At 38.1% G+C, this 16,077-nt stretch overlaps 4 protein-coding genes across 4 annotated transcripts in view; all 4 read left to right on the plus strand.

The window, feature by feature from the left end:
• Positions 1-1,889, plus strand: part of pdcd5 (programmed cell death 5) — a 4,169-nt gene extending 2,280 nt beyond the window's left edge. The window contains exons 3-6 of the mRNA XM_035652280.1: positions 441-502; positions 639-730; positions 825-896; positions 982-1,889. Of these exons, the coding sequence (XP_035508173.1) occupies positions 441-502; positions 639-730; positions 825-896; positions 982-1,026 (271 nt within the window). The 3' untranslated portion in view covers positions 1,027-1,889. The remainder of the gene's footprint in view (positions 1-440; positions 503-638; positions 731-824; positions 897-981) is intronic.
• A 931-nt stretch (positions 1,890-2,820) lies between these two features.
• Positions 2,821-6,737, plus strand: mvda (mevalonate (diphospho) decarboxylase a). The gene is made up of 10 exons (XM_035651852.1): positions 2,821-3,038; positions 3,235-3,305; positions 3,759-3,873; positions 3,983-4,129; positions 4,367-4,566; positions 4,819-4,893; positions 5,035-5,253; positions 5,601-5,716; positions 5,954-6,062; positions 6,440-6,737. Exons 1-10 carry the CDS (start codon positions 2,978-2,980, stop codon positions 6,518-6,520), a joined length of 1,194 nt encoding a protein of 397 aa, XP_035507745.1. The 5' UTR covers positions 2,821-2,977; the 3' UTR covers positions 6,521-6,737.
• Positions 6,738-7,245: 508 nt separating this feature from the next.
• LOC118343133 (cytochrome b-245 light chain) lies at positions 7,246-9,859 on the plus strand. The gene is made up of 6 exons (XM_035681890.1): positions 7,246-7,417; positions 7,771-7,840; positions 8,316-8,390; positions 8,494-8,577; positions 8,680-8,761; positions 9,023-9,859. The coding sequence occupies exons 1-6, from the start codon at positions 7,360-7,362 to the stop codon at positions 9,209-9,211; spliced, it is 558 nt and encodes a 185-aa protein (XP_035537783.1). The 5' UTR covers positions 7,246-7,359; the 3' UTR covers positions 9,212-9,859.
• Positions 9,860-11,611: 1,752 nt separating this feature from the next.
• Positions 11,612-16,077, plus strand: part of tcf25 (transcription factor 25 (basic helix-loop-helix)) — a 15,765-nt gene continuing 11,299 nt past the window's right edge. Inside the window, exons 1-6 of the mRNA XM_035652022.1 lie at positions 11,612-11,951; positions 12,936-13,082; positions 13,204-13,278; positions 13,491-13,615; positions 14,561-14,626; positions 14,741-14,823. Of these exons, the coding sequence (XP_035507915.1) occupies positions 11,730-11,951; positions 12,936-13,082; positions 13,204-13,278; positions 13,491-13,615; positions 14,561-14,626; positions 14,741-14,823 (718 nt within the window). The 5' untranslated portion in view covers positions 11,612-11,729. The remainder of the gene's footprint in view (positions 11,952-12,935; positions 13,083-13,203; positions 13,279-13,490; positions 13,616-14,560; positions 14,627-14,740; positions 14,824-16,077) is intronic.

Consider the following 16,077-nt stretch of genomic DNA (forward strand, 5'->3'; position numbering starts at 1 on the left):
GTTCAACATGGTGGACTCCATTGAAGGCAACCTGCTGCATCTAAAGATATAAAATGCTCATCCTAAGGTAACAAAAACATAAAGGTTCCTATATGTAGGTGTTTATACCACTAATGAAAACATACCTATGAATATTATATTCATCCATTTTTCTCACTAGATCCTCCTAAATGTTACACACTGGACCTTTAAACACTATACACTGAATATCTACAAACTACTGTGATGGGATTGCTGTTACACACTGTCACAGTATACTTGAAAACAAAGTTTTGAACACAATAATATTAAACCTGTTAGTGGAGCTGTGGGACAAAGCTGGTGCTCTGATAAAAGTTTATTAAATGTATTTTTCTGTTTTCTTTTTACTGTTCTCAGTCCTAAATCCAAACAGTAGCTGGTAGTACACTCGTGGTAATATTGTTACTTTTTATTTACAGAGAAACAGAAATGAGAAACACCATATTGGCTCAAGTCCTCGACCAGTCTGCCCGTGCAAGACGTAAGTGTGTTATTTAGCCTGCTGAAAGGAATCCCTTTGGAAATGAATGATGCTTCTGTAGAAACAAAAGCTATTATTTAAAATGTGTTGTGTTTTCTTTTTTTGGCAAGGTGATAAAATAATTTTCTCTTTTCAGTGAGCAATCTTGCTTTGGTGAAGCCTGAGAAGGCTAATGCAGTTGAAAACTATCTCATTCAAATGGCTCGATTCGGAAAGTTAGGAGGAAAGGTAAGAGAGTGTACTTCTGGTGCTCGAAGTGTTAATGTTTTTGATGTTCGTCCACACGCCAGCAGTGCAATGAATGGATTTTCTCTTTTGTCAGATTTCAGAGTCAGGCTTGATCGAGATTCTAGAAAAAGTCAGTCAGCAAACGGACAAGAAGACAACTGTCACAGTAAGTTCAACTGAAACGTCACCTATGTTTGATTCATTATGAGTCACTTGTCCATCTTACATTATTTGTGCCCTGTACTTGTCAGTTCAATAGGCGGAGGGTGTTGGACTCAGATGATGAGGAAGATTAATAACTTTGGACGGGAGCCCTGGAACGACCCAAGAAATCGGGAGAGGATATGCTTTACTGGGACTCTGATAGCATCTTTGACTAGCTGAATGCCGGGATGCCGCACTTGCTTCTGTGTGTCTCTGGAAACTACATACCAAGAGGGAAGAACAGCAAAGTGGAGTTGACCTTGTGATATAAGTGGTGGGGGGTAGAATGCAGTCAGTGTCAAATAAGGTGTTCTTTTGCAATCAAGTTGCAACAAATGTGCACTGCTTGTGTTGTATCCCTGACAGCTCATGGCACTGTTTGACTCCTCTACTCCCTCTCAGTAGTTACTCTACTACGTTTCTTTATTTTCACCATGGTCGACTTCTGTTCTTCAAACATAAGAAGCTAGATAAAATGCAAAACCTACACTGTTGATGTGTTCTATCTAGACTGTTCTGGGAATATATTGTTCTCGATTCAAAGTCTGCATCATATTAGCTTTGGATGTTACATTTTTTTTCTTTTTGCTGACATCAAAAGTTTACATAAAAACAACAAAAAAAAGGCCTTAAATTTAAGTGTTTGTTTTTCTAGTGTACCATTTATAAAATAATTAGTTATTGTATGAATACGGTTTCCATTTTGGGTTTTTGTTCCATTGGGTCTAGGCACACTGTTACCACAGTTGTGACTATGCTCAACACAGGAACAGGAAACTTTGCAGCATCTACACACTGTATCTTCACCATTATAGAAAAAAAAAGTTTCTTTATAGATGACTGACATTTTTTTCTTAATTACCAATCTCATATTTTGGATTTTATTTCAGAAACAAGAGTTAACAGATTCCCAAATGTATCCAACTACTTTGAAATAAAAATGTTGAAGGAGAAATGTGATTTTCTTTTTTTATGTTAAAAAATGTAAAATGTAAAAAAATGCTCCAATAACACTACCGCTAAGAAGCAAGCTTGTTCCTACAATCAACATATATTAAGGTGTTGCCTTGAATTAGCTGCAGGTAGCAGGGCTTTACCTTGTATAAACACTATAATTGTTATAGTAATACTTTTTAAAACTTTTATATTCTAAATGTTATCATTGCTTTGAACAACTGTGTACCTGCATTGACAAGTGGAAGAGGAGTAGATGGCTAAACTGTTACATTGTCACCATTGGTTGAATGAGTTTTCTGATCCTTAAGTAAAGCCAGGAACACCACAGTCTAAAACATGTCCTGCATTTACAAGGTTTACAAAAGTAAAGTGTTATCCGCAACGCGTAAGTATCAGAAGTAGAGACATTATGCAGGCAAATAGCCCCTGTCACTGTGAACTACTGGATAATCATTTCTATTTAAGCAGCATTTTAATGTTTTAACTGATCAAGCTAATTTTACTATCATACTGCTTGCTAGTTTATTTTACAGTGTAGCAGTGCATAGTTCATAAACTCATCAAATGTGTTATGAAATGTAGTGAAGTACAGAACTTGAGTTCTACTTTCCAGCGCTATCACGCTGAATTTAAGTATTGTTTTAACTTGTACTTTAGGTTTACAGTTACATTATTTACAGACAATTAGATTATTTGTTTTCTAATTTCCCAACCATCATTTATTTCCCTGGGATGTTACATACATTCTGTAATCCATATACATTCACAGTAACTGTGTGTGGGGTGGTCTCTATCCTTGCCCCATTTTCGCACGACCGTGGTCAGATGATCTCTGATTGGCTGTCCGTACTGCTTAATCACAACGGCTCGGCTCTGATTGGTTGCGGGGTTAGCCACATGTTCGCCACCAGCCAATCGAGAGAGACTTCGCGGAGCTGTCATAGTAAGGTTGACTACTATGGCTGAATAGTGTTAGCTAAACTGAATCTGGCTCAACACGACTTGTGTAGTGTATTTTAGAATATCCAGGTACACTTTTATCAATTCAAACGTCAGTTTACATATTTAGGAAAGCCCGAGGATAGTATGGACAAGTCAAACATAGTTACATGCACCGCTCCTGTGAATATAGCGGTCATTAAATACTGTGAGTATCCCCTCGACTTATTATCTGTGTACAGTAACTGTAGGTTTGTAGCTTTGGGACTCAAAGAAAGCTAAATCCTGTCTAATCGACAATACTTGGGTTTCATGTCTCACTGAATACCGGGCTTTGTGGTCTTAGAGTCGAGCATATTCATTCTGCTTCATCAATACCTCAGTGTTTGAAACTTTCTTTTCAGGGGGCAAGAGAAATGAAGAATTAATTCTACCCATTAACTCGTCGTTGAGCGTCACATTGCATCAAGACCAGGTATAGTTTTAATCAGTCAGACGATGTATCTTGTGTCTGTAGGATAATGCAGCCTTTCAAAGTGTTATATGCTCCTGTGAGCTGCTACAGGCGAGCTACACCTGTGTTTTCCTACCATCATATACAGACTACATAAATAAAAGCGTAGAAAATAGCATGTTTGTGTTATGTTGGGTCAGTCTTGAAATGTTTATATTCACTTAGACTATTGTATGCATTGGGAACTATGCACTGACAAACTTTGTAGCAGAGTTTGCACTAGGATATAGTACCTCCTTTAAAAAATGCAAAGGCATGATACAAAATATCGACCTTGCAATTGAATTGTGGGTGATGGGTAACATAAATTGTGTCATATTTGATGTGTGAGGCTAAAGTTCTCAAATCTGGTGTTGTATAAGTGATAAGATGGCTGCATTTAATATAGATCTGCCTCTTTTCCCTCCTGTAAAGCTGAAAACCACCACAACAGTTGCAACCAGCAGATCATTTCAGGAAGATCGAATATGGCTCAATGGCAAAGAGGAGGACATAAACCATCCAAGAATACAGTCCTGTCTGAGAGAGAGTGAGTCCTGTCTGTTTTATGTTTTCATTTTCATAAGCACAGAGAGGACAAAGACTGGCAGTTAGACAGTGCACGCCACTGTGTCATTTTTCTGTGTTTCTGTGTTTAGTTCGACGATTAGCAAGGAAGAGACGTAGTGATGGGGACCCCGGTTTTGATTTGACTGGTTTGTCTCATAAAGTCCACATCTGCTCTGTGAATAACTTCCCCACCGCTGCTGGCCTCGCCTCCTCAGCTGCTGGATTTGCTTGTCTGGGTAAGTGTGTGTGTGTGTGTGTGTAAGCTCTGTTTCAGAGCATGTCTGCAATCACACTAATGACACTACGGTAGCAATTTTATTAAAAGCTCAACAGCTGCTTTTCAGCATAGAATGAGAAAAATTCAAACTATATTATGTTACCTGTTTGTGCTCATTCTTCAATATGCCATGTCTATCTCATATTTTATACATCTACTTTTTATTCAGTCTCTTCTTTTATCCCTTTTCTTGCAGTTTACACTCTGGCCCAGGTGTTTGGCCTAGAAGGGGAGTTGTCTGGGATTGCTCGGCAGGGCTCAGGCAGCGCATGCCGGAGTATGTACGGAGGGTTTGTGCAGTGGATCATGGGCCAGAAAGATGATGGCAAGGACAGTCTGGCCCAGCAGGTGGAGCCAGAGACTCACTGGCCTGAGCTCAGAATCCTTGTACTCGTGGTAAGTCAGTGTGTCTGACTTTGAGAGAGAGAGACTGAAAGAATGGGGCGAGTCTCTGACATCTTTGCACATTTTTGGAAAGTCACAAAATGTATTTCTTGCTTCTATGAAAGATAATTTCTTGTAACATACATACAACATCTTGTAACATCTAACATGTAAAGGAAGCATCACAACTAGAAGCACAAAATGTATACTTTAATTGAAAATAGTAAATAGTTATATCAGAGTAATTAATGCACTTTGTCACAGGCCAGTGCTGAGAGGAAGCCAATTGGCAGCACCTCTGGAATGCAAACCAGTGTACAAACAAGCTGTCTCTTAAAGGTACTGTGTTCAAACATACATTATTCAGTCTACTAACATTACTGTCATTACTATTAAAAGTGAAGATTATGTTTGTTAAGACTAAAGCTAACTTATGGTTATTATGGTCTATGTCAATCTTTTTTGTGCGTTTGCGTGTAGCACCGGGCTGAGTCTGTTGTCCCAGGCCGGATGGTAGAGATGACTGAAGCGGTGCAAAGAAAGGACTTTGCTGCATTTGCTGAACTAACCATGAAAGACAGTAACCAGTTCCACGCCACCTGCCTTGACACATACCCTCCCATCTTCTACCTCAACAGTGTGTCTCAACAGGTTATCAGTTTGGTGCATCGGTATAACAGACACCACGGGGAGACAAGGGTGAGCAACTTTACACTTCTGTTTCTGAGAGAGCAGAAGAATATCTGTGTAGGTTTATTGTGTTAACCCATTGTTTATTTGAAAGAAGATTCTTCTCGGTGCATTATCACACAACAATAACACAACTATGACAATAAAAGAAAGCAGTTGAAATGTTAATAATATAGTTTCAGTTCTCTGTACATTTAAATGAATGGGAACAGCTGCCGTGAAAAAGTGGAATGTCTTGTCTCAGTTCATGCAGCTGAATTTCTGAGATGGTGTAATGAAGATGTGAAACTTGTGGGGTGGTTTACAAACAGGAAAAACTCTCCCTCTCTATTCACATTCTGTTTGTTTCTCTCTAGGTGGCCTACACATTTGATGCAGGACCCAACGCTGTGATCTTCACTCTGCAGCAGCATGTTCCTGAGTTTGTTCAGGCGGTTCAACATTTCTTCCCCCCAGAGAGCAATGGAGGACAGTGAGTTGACAGTTACCAGACTTTCTTAGCTCTAGTGTGCAGTATTCTGCTAAATACTGCTTAAATACAAACTTTACTATACAAACTAATTCATTTATCTAACATTTTAAATTATACACATGAATGCACAATATAGATGTTTTTTGGCTCCAAATCAGCTGTTTTACACTGCTGTTTATTAATGTGTGTTTCACCCTCTTTGAAATGAGTCAATGAACTTTACTTCCTTCTCTGCAGGTTTATTAAGGGTCTTCCAGTTAACCAGGCTGCCCTTTCTGAGGAGCTGAAACGGGCTATTGGTCTAGAGCCCATCCCAAAGGGAATAAGCTACATTATTAGTACCAAGGTACACACAGATAAAATCACTCCTTAGCTCGGTTCTTTTATTACTTTACTTTAAACAGCAATTGAAAATCAACGTTATCTGTTTCTGTGGGAAAAGGTTAGATTTATGTCCACATTTCCTTTTACATAACATCTTGTTGCATGACTTCAGTTGAAAATTGTGGCACATATTGTGATATACAGTAGTTCCTCTCCTCTACTGACCGTACACTAGACAGTTAATCCAGTATTTGTACAGCACTCTTTATTCAGGTTAAATATTATTAGAGCATTTGAAGTTTGATGCCGTTTTAGATGTTAACACTTAGACACACTTACAGAGGATGTGTGTGTTCTTTGGTGTATGTCAGTGACATGATTTCTTGTTTTGTATTCAAGGCTGGACCAGGCCCTTGTGTTGTGGAAGATCCCGCTCAGCATCTACTTGGATCTGATGGGTTGCCTAAGAAGACTGCGTGATGCTCTGCAGCCCTGAACGGACAAAGTTCCACTGAGCAATAATAAAGCAGAGATAAAATGTGCATTAGTCATATATAACTAGGTTTTTACAAATCACAGCAACAGCAGGTACTTTACTCACCACCGTGGATGCTAATATGTCTTTCTTTAATCATCAATACGTGTCTCTCATCTCTCTGTCAATTCTGTGATATTAAATAAAATATATTTTAGACAATATAATTGTTTCTTTGATTTGTCCTTTATGAATTATGAAGTTTTCTTTTTTTAAGATTTTTTTTCTCAGGGACGGACTCAATGGAAGGAAAAGGAAATGAAAATCAGACATAATTTATATATATATAAATTCCTTTATATTAGAATTTTTAAAGTTAGGAACATTGAGTGGGTTCCTAACTTTATATTTCAACACAAATTGAAACATAAAGAATGACACAGTATAGCAAGCACTTAAAATTGTATTGAAAAAATAACACCTGAGTCAACTATGATAACAAGAAAAGATAATTCTTGTATATGAAAACAATCTGACGTTTGTTTATAGACTTTCTCAATCACTTCCCGAAGACAATTAAAAAGGGAATTCACGAACCACACCTGCCTGTTCTATCTTTATCTTACCTGTCTGGTGAGTTTGATTGGTCAGCCCGTCCTCTCTCCTATTGTTGCGCTACATGTACCGGACATGACGAGGAGAAATAAGCCCCGCCCCCAGCATGGTCATGTATGCACCTCGGATCACGTAAATACATTTGCTTCCTTGTAGAAACCATCAGAAGTAGTGAGTCGATCTCTGGAGAGTGACAGCCGTCTGCACAGGGCTTGTTTAGGTGAACACGATGGGGAAAATAGAGTGGGCGATGTGGGCTAACGAGCAGGCTCTGGCTTCGGGACTTAGTGAGTATAAAAACTTTTTCTAAAGAAAAAATAAAGTTACATAAATAAATCAGACATGAACGTCCTATTAACGAGCAGTTTAATTCAGACAGGAGACTTAATAGGAAATTGTGTTTTTTAGCTACCAGTTTGTTGATTGTGTTAATGCTGCTTATTCATTTTATTACAGAATAACAATCATGTGAGTCAACTGCTTTAATAACACATGCATCCTGAATAATTAATGATTAATAAACTGCATTTCAGAGTCTAGTCGATATGCAATTCATCATGGGCTTCTCGCTCTGAGTGGAGTCAAAGGGTGTTTCGTTTATTTAAAACTTTGGTTTAATCTTCCTGTTTCCTCGTTTCAGTTCTCCTCACTGGAGGCATTGTGGGGGTGGCTGGACAGTTCAGAGGCTGGCAGTTTGCTGCTTATGCAGTGTATCCTTTAAACTTTACAGAAACCTAAATGATAGAGTTCAAGAGAATATCAAGTTTTCTCTGTCTGAAAATGTCCCTGTTCAAATATCTACTATCATGAATGTGAAATTTACCAAAACTGAGGTTTGTGCAGAAGGAATTTTACACCTACATGTTTCGCTGCTGTTGGACAGCCTTTAATTGCATGTGTAAGGATGAATAAGTCACAAGTCTAAAAGTACAAGGCTTGAATCAATGTATAATAAGTCTCTACATTGTTTCTGCTCCCATTTGTATACATGAATCATCATCTTTTTACATTAGTGACAACACAACATGGTACAAATAGTTTTCATCTATGCATTCTTACCATATTCTGCGTGTAATGAAATCAGTCCTTCTATACCTACGGAACCTGCTCGGGGTTGCAGGTGTTGCATTGTCATTATGTGTCTTAGTGGAACATTGTAAGATAAAAGCCTTGACAGATAACCAGTGCTGCTGGGGTGTTTGTGTGTCTACTTGAGTATCCCAGAAGCAAGAGGGCCAAGGGCACGAGTGTGGAGAGATCGTAAGTAATGCCATTTTCATATCTTTTCATTTTTTATGTAACACTTGTGTGATGATCGCCAGCAAAGCTTCTCATTCACTCTTGTCTCTCATTCTTTCCCCAGGGGCCAGTACTGCTTTACTGTGTGTGTAAAAGCCTTTGGGCCACTGACAAGGAACTATTATGTCAGAGCATTTTTACATGCTGCGTGAGTCCATTATCTCAGTCACTTTTCCTTTGCTAGACAGCATTCCTCTCTATGGCATCTTATGGTCTTTTGTCCACAAAATCCCTTTCTGTCTTTCTTCAGAATCTGTGTACCTGGAGGTTTTATGCTTGCTACTGTCCTCGGATGTGTCTGCCTCGGCATTGCCAGCCTCATCTACCTGGTGGTAAGTTGGTACATTTTACTATTAATTTATTACCATTAATCTCCAGTATAGCTGGTTTTAGTCAACTTTGATGAAGTTGTTAGGTGAAGCAGGAAGTGGACAGTTGACGGAAACAAGGAAATAGCAACAAGGAAGAGATTACTGGTACCTCTGTTGAGACAGCCTGCAGTTGTGAAATCGGACCAAACCGGGGTGGGGCTTGACTTGGTTTTAGACTGGCCAACCATTACTGACTTGTGTCGTTGTATTCTTGTTTTCCAGGCTGCTATCCGAGGTGAACACTGGGAGCCCATTCTTCCAAGGAAGGAGGTCCGAAAGCCTGTTGCAGAGAGCATCAAGAATCCTCCCCAGAATCCACCACCAAGACCTCCTGCAGAGATGCGCAGGAAACGGGTAGACGACCTGGAGGGAGCAGCCTATGACAACCCCATCACTGTCACAGACAATTAGTAACCGGTCCAGTGTCCCATTCCCTCTATCCCTTCCCCCTGTCTGCCTGAGATCTTGGTACAATTAAACCCATCAAAACCACTCACAGTGGGGCGTCACCAGATTCTGTGATTCTGGACAAATGAATAGTTTTCTGAAGTGTAGTGAAGCTAGTGACTGGACTGCATGTTGGGTCCACCTTCATACCTCAACCTGCAGACAAATATCTTGAAAACAGAGCAAAATGTTTCTTAGCAAGAACTAAGAATTAAAAGGAGGTGAGGTAAAGTGAATGTCATATTTTACTTTTGAACAAAAAAAAAAAAAACGTGCCGCAGGAGATTATTGTAAGTGGTATAGCTGCTAAGTGGCAACCACATACAGATATTGTCAAGTCAAAAGACTGTAAGTGATCACTGCTGTGCAAACAAGTGCCTGTCTTCTGCTACAACCACCATATATTTTATTTTTTACTTACCCTTTGTTCTTAATCTGTATGTATTTAAGTATTTCTTGAAGTCAACTGATCAAAATACAGTAGGACTACATAGCACTGTTTGCTATGATTAACATATTGGCACATATGTATGTGGCGGATATTAGCCATTCATTATTTTATTCTGTACTTTTATGTCTTGTAAATAAATTCTGCAAGCCCTTTGAATCATGTCTTGTGTTTGTACTTTTATGTGTTTTATTTTAATAGTTTCCTTTGGAAAATTATTTTAAGTAATGACATTTGCAACTTCCTTCTTTCAAAACTGAATTTCAATACATCAGAATTTCCCATTCTTTTTTTCACGGGTTTCTTTTCTCACATTGTTTGTGACATTGCCATCTTCTGTTGACTTAAGATGGAATATATCTGGCTTTGCTGCAGGTTGTCAGACGTGTTCTGCGAGCTGGTGGGATGTTTTTTCACGCGTTTCAGGTTTTCTTTTTGTTGGCAACAGCTGACCTTTTAAGCAGCTGGAGTCTGAGTGGAAACCACAGAGGTGGTATGGTAATAATGATACTTCCTTATTTTAGTTTGTGGGGCTGTGAAATGTGAGACACAACCAATGTACAGTACTTGGATGGATTTAGAGCCCTGTGTCTTGTGTACATTTTTTATTTGTTTTACTTATAACCAACTCAATAAGCTGTAATTAATAAATAATGACAATTGAGTGTGTTTTCCAGCCTGTAGGGCTGAGCTCATACCAATGAGTTAAAAAACCTGTCTGTCTTTTCCAGGCAATTTTGGGTTAATGCTGCCACCTCCTGCTACAGGAGAGAACTACAAACAGACTGAGTAGATTTGAAGCAGTACATGTTGCATTCAAGTTTTAGGCAAAACAAGTTCATTTAAACACACATTTCATATTCTGAGGCTGTTTCAAAGAAATTACAAATTTTAACTTTAAAATAAATTAATAAGTCTAATAGAAATTTCCACGAGACAAATATCAAAGGAATAGCTTATTTGGAATCACTTAAAAATATGAAAGAAATCTTGTAGAAACATATCAACAAACACATGTCCAACTTATATTTGTTGTAATTTAAATGTAAAAGGAGTCAGAAGTCAAAGAAAGGAGCTATGGATATTGTATCCCTTGGCAGAATAAGAAGACTAAATAAAAACTTGGCCGTCCTGAGACCTGTATAGGAGACTGTCAAATGTCGGTAATTTCTTCTTTTTGTATTTTGTCTGGCGAGGAAGAACCCCTAAGTTAAAGGCAATTACCTCCTACATGCCAAGACAGTATGGACATTGAACATTTTAGCCCCAACTTTGTGGAATAGTCTTCCACAGACACTCAGATTCACTGAATCTGTGGACTGTTGTTAAGCGGGCCTGCTCAAAAAACCCACTTAAAGGCAAGCCTTTTATAGACTCCTTGTTTGTTTTCTCATCTGTTGTCTCTCTTTTAATTTATCCTTCCCTCTTGTTTTATCTTCCTTATATTTGTATTAACATGCTCCCCATGTTTGTTTGTTTGGGTATGGTTATACCCATATGTATATTTGTTGTTTGTAAAGCACTTTGGATGTCTGTGTCAAAAAGGTGCTATATAAATACAGCTTTACTTACTTACTCAGTTACTTACTATTGTCTTGCTTGTCCCAACTATTTTCAATGTATGGTCCTAATGTACGTATCAGCTTGTTTATTTACAAATCTGCATATTACCAGTCAAGTCATTGTCTTTAAATCTTTATCCTCGAATAGTCTGTTTAGCTGCCTTATATATCACTTGCCTTCTCCTGTTCTGATTTTGCATACTGTTTGTTTTATTGTTAAAGACAGACTAATAGTTATTAGTGTAATTCTCTAATAGTTATTAGTGTAATTCTCTAATAGTTATTAGTGTAATCTCCCGTCTATCCGGTGAAGGGCGCTAGCACACTCGGAAACATTGAGACAGGTAGAGGAAGAAGAAACAGAAACCAATAGCATTGACCCTCACTGCATTGGTTTGTTGTGTATGTCAGCTAACTGAAAACTCTTTTAATCGCCAACATTGAAGTGTATGTGTCCCACGAGTAGCGGACAATGTCTACCCGGGCTCTGCGAAGACTCAGAGGGAAACAGCGGGGTCAGGAGGCCTTGGATCTCGGGGATGTAACTTTGGCTGACAGCCCGGAGGAGCAAGCTGCGGCTGAAGAGGAGCAGCTGGACGAGGCGAGTGTTTCTCCCCTGGCTGAAAGGAAAGGCAGTGGCCGAAAAGCGAAGAAAAACAAGGCTCAGAAAAACTTCAGCAACATTTATGAATTGGTAAGGTGACGGTGTAATTCCCCAGCGTGAGTGTGTCTTGTACCATAACATTAGTTTGTGTTTCCTCCTAGTAAATGTGCTGTTAGAGCTCACTGGTGGTAGAGCTTGCTAACGCATGCTAGCCGTGTGGCGTTAGCTCATTTCTCATCTTATTTAACCAAACTCACATTTATCATACTGTAGTTTGAGGTCAGCTAACTATGTGTCTGTCACATTAGGGAAGGACTGGGATTACTTCCTGAACACTGACAACAAAGCTAACATTAGACTTTAGTTTGGGCCTGATGCAACTTACCTCTACAGTTACAGTGTTTGTTTACTTTGTGGTAAAGTATTTATCTATTATTCTTGATCAAACAGATGTGGACAGATGTGGATGTGAATGTTCACAGCTAATAAAGTCAAGTTGATAGTGAATTCATACTGGCCTTTCCCTTGATAAAGAAGAATGAATTGAAGAAGAATGAAGCTTACTTATATATATTTTATATATAGATACTTATATTGAAAGTGTATGGAGTGACTTATGATTGATTTGATTAAATGACATTTGCTTTGTGTTATGAAGCATAGCGTCGCTGTAAATCAAGACATTATCTCATTATATCCAGTATTATAGTAACCTTCAGCATCTTGGGTTGTACTATTTGTTATTTTTAATAAAGGAGCTGTTTACACCAACCAGAGGAAATATTCAGATTTATAAAGACCTTGAATCTGACGCTACACTTATTATTTATTCATGCCACAAATGATATAGTTCACAACAGAGAGACTGTATATCCCTTTCCTTGAGATCTTGAACACACAATTCCTGTCCATGAGTAGTGGTTGGGACTGAAGTATTTCAACCATGACATTGTTTAAGGAAAGTATGTGTTGTCTTGATGTTGGAGGCTTTTTTTCTAACTAGATATGGGGTTTTTACTCATGTTTAGCACTGCATTATCTAACACTTTCTTGCCATTTTTTAATTTTTACTAGATTGGTGATGCAGACAGTGAGGCAGAGAAAATCTCACCTGATGAAGAGGCAGAGAAACCAGATGGAAATAAAACAAGTGGCCGGGAGAATAATGATAACAGAGACACTGAGAAACCAGATCAAAAGCAAGAGGAAGCATCTACAAAGGTAAATATAAAGCAGTGTGAAAAGGAAGTCATTTTGTGTTCCTCTGATTTGACCTAAATGTTCTGCTGATAGTGTACATATTTGCATATATTAAGCTGTCACCTCTCTTTTTTTTCTTCAGTCTTCATCTTCTGGAGATAGAGTTAAAAAGAAGAAGAAAAAGAAGAAGACAAAAGTGACGTCAGACGATGGACAGGTAAATATGTTGAGAAGGGAATCTTAATCTGCTCTGGCATGACAGTTGTAAAACTATAATATAATAAATCATATGTACTCTTAATTATTCATAGTCAAAAAGAGCTAGAAAGAAGTACTGCACACACAATGCACTAAATTGTTGACTCTTTTTGGCTAAAAGCAAACAATTAAATATGGTTTATTCACTGTGGGTTTTTTTATGACTTTCAGGAGGCTGTACCAGATGATAACATTGATTTACTGCTGGAGAACCTGGAGCAGTCCAATGGTCTGAGTTTGCAAAATGAGGATTGTGGAGGCTCTGACAGAAGATCAGTGTTACATGTGGAGCACAGGTGAGGCCATACCTTTCTTTAACTTCCCAGACTTGACTTGGTGGTGACAAAAGTATTCATTTGTACATCTACATTCACACTTCAAGACTCTGGGTTGTAGTTTACTATATTATTCCAATAGTTATTGTGTTAAATAAATTTAAGCTACAAAATGAACACAGTAGTAATGCTGAAACAACTCTTGACTAGTGCACAGCTGAATTGACTTGATCAGTGGCTGACTGTGAGTAGCCTCGCTTACATTCATACACATCTGTGATTCATAATTCCCTCCATGTGGTGGCGCTAGGCTTACACGGGAAGAGCAAACTATCTGGAGGCTGTCCATCTCAGGGGATACTGTACATTGCAGTGAATCAACACTGGTTAAAGCTTTTTTTAAACATGTTGCACATCTGGCCTCACAACCATCAGTGTCAGACCAAGTCTTTTCAATTAGCTCTTAAAGGCATCTGTGTTGGCAGCAAAGCATGTAATGTCATGAGGGCTGCTGTGTTCAGAGATGCAACCACACTGATATGGAGCACACAGTTAGCTCACCTGTGCAAACTCTGAATCATGTACTTTTAATATAACCATGGAAAGACTTTCTTTGCCACTTTGCCAAGTGCTTGCTCACGGTGGGAACTGTTGGGTCTCTGTAAATGATTTTATAAGGAGTGCGGTCTAGACCTGCTCTATTTGAAAAGTGTCCATGGATAACTTTTGTTATGGTTTGGTGCTATACAACTAAAATTTGAAAACCACAGGAGAATAATATCAGAATTATGCTTTGATTTGTTTCATTTGTTTTGTAGAATCTTTAGAAGACATAGACTGACGTGTCTAAAATATCTAAATCAATCAACCCAAGTGTTTCCCCTTCAGTGTATTTCCTCACCTTGTCCTGGCCCACATCGTCGCCTGTCAAGAGTTGAATGTTATTTTTTTCTGTCAATTCATTAGGAATCTCAACCCAGAGACGGAGCTGAAAAGATATTTTGGGGCTCGAGCTGTTCAAGGGGACCAAAGGTAAAAAGAAAAGGAAAATATTTGCAACCTGGTTTGGAAGTGGCCTACACCCTCAATATATGTAGATTATATCCCTGTGCTTATTTTCCTTTGTTTCCCGTTTTCTTTTGACAGACCTCGTCAGAGAAACCGGCAGTTTCACCGCAGCACCTGGATGACCAGTCCCAAGGACAGCTGGCCCCGCTTTAGCCGCCCAGGTAGGCTTTTCCTTTCATTCATCTGAATTATTACATGTACCTTTTTTTTTTTTTTTTTTTAAATGTATAATTTCAAATAAGCAATCTGGCAATTTTAATGACTGTTTATATTCCAAGCGCTTGCACAAATAGCAGTTTAATGCAGTTAAAAATGGGCTTCGTGGTGGCCCAGTGGTCGAAGATTTATATGTGAAAACAGACACACAAAATTGTAATTATGACGATTTCAGATTCTATCTCTTTTCAGACCACTCTCCATCTAACTATCAGTTGAAATTTTATGGGCTTATTTATTTAAGGATATTAAGTTATTATATTAGAGTCTTAGTTTAAACCATCGTACAGTAAATTATAGTAATTTAGAGGTCTTTATTTGTTCTGTTTTTATTATACATAATTAAAATTGACAAGTACATAAACAGCCCATAGCACTTTTAGATGGTTATGCACCTTGTAGTCTGAAGGAAGCACAACCAACGATTGATTAGTGGTGAGAGTCTTGAACTACCTTAGTAGCAATATATATTCTTATATTTAGCCTGCATAAAATCGTCTGAATGTTGTTTTTGTAATACTGACGTCATCAGAAAGACTGCCTCATTGTGTTCAAACTGAAAGTCACCATTGATGCATTGTGTAATCTTTCCCTTCATGCCATGGTTAAATTTGATTATTTTTCCCACAAATGTTTGTTGCTATTAAAGTGACAAACCCAGCCTTTTCAGTACGCGTAGTACATCCTCAGCTTTCTATAAGGATAGCAGAGAAAAATCTGGGGGGCCTTTAGAACATTCTAAGACAACTATTTAATCATAAACTCTGATATTAATTATTGCATATATTTATTCTAATATTCTTGAACAACTGACCAGCAGTTTTCTTTTTTAAGAAGCCCGTCAGAGTCTGTTGATTTCCACTACACTGAAACTTCCTTTTGGGTGGTATCTCTCCTCTCCCTTTTCTTCTCTATTGATATGAGAAAAGACAAAATGATATATAAAGATATAATTTAAGAATGAACATTCACTTTGTTACACACAAGCAGAAGAAAATGACCTACAGGTTACAGGATGACCATTAATGTAAACTCTGGATAAAGTGTGGAAAAATATATATACTTAAGCATATAAATTACAGGCAGTTTACATCACACCATATTTTATTTTTAACGCATAATTTAGGGCATCTGACATTAGTTTGCATAATTCTATATATATATATATATATATATATATATATATATATGGCTAAAAC

This window comes from Morone saxatilis, unplaced genomic scaffold (genome assembly GCF_004916995.1).
Source record: "Morone saxatilis isolate NCDOM2014 unplaced genomic scaffold, NCSU_SB_2.0 Contig11, whole genome shotgun sequence".
NCBI lineage: Eukaryota > Metazoa > Chordata > Actinopteri > Moronidae > Morone > Morone saxatilis.

Coding starts and splice junctions, on each gene's coding strand:
- mvda (XM_035651852.1), top strand. CDS start 2,978: ATGGACAAGTCAAACATAGTTACATGCACCGCTCCTGTGAATATAGCG. Junction 4,130..4,366: donor TGCTGGATTTGCTTGTCTGG/GTAAGTGTGTGT, acceptor CTTTTCTTGCAG/TTTACACTCTGGCCCAGGTG. Junction 5,254..5,600: donor GACACCACGGGGAGACAAGG/GTGAGCAACTTT, acceptor GTTTCTCTCTAG/GTGGCCTACACATTTGATGC.
- LOC118343133 (XM_035681890.1), top strand. CDS start 7,360: ATGGGGAAAATAGAGTGGGCGATGTGGGCTAACGAGCAGGCTCTGGCT. Junction 7,418..7,770: donor GGCTCTGGCTTCGGGACTTA/GTGAGTATAAAA, acceptor TCCTCGTTTCAG/TTCTCCTCACTGGAGGCATT. Junction 7,841..8,315: donor CAGTTTGCTGCTTATGCAGT/GTATCCTTTAAA, acceptor ACAGATAACCAG/TGCTGCTGGGGTGTTTGTGT.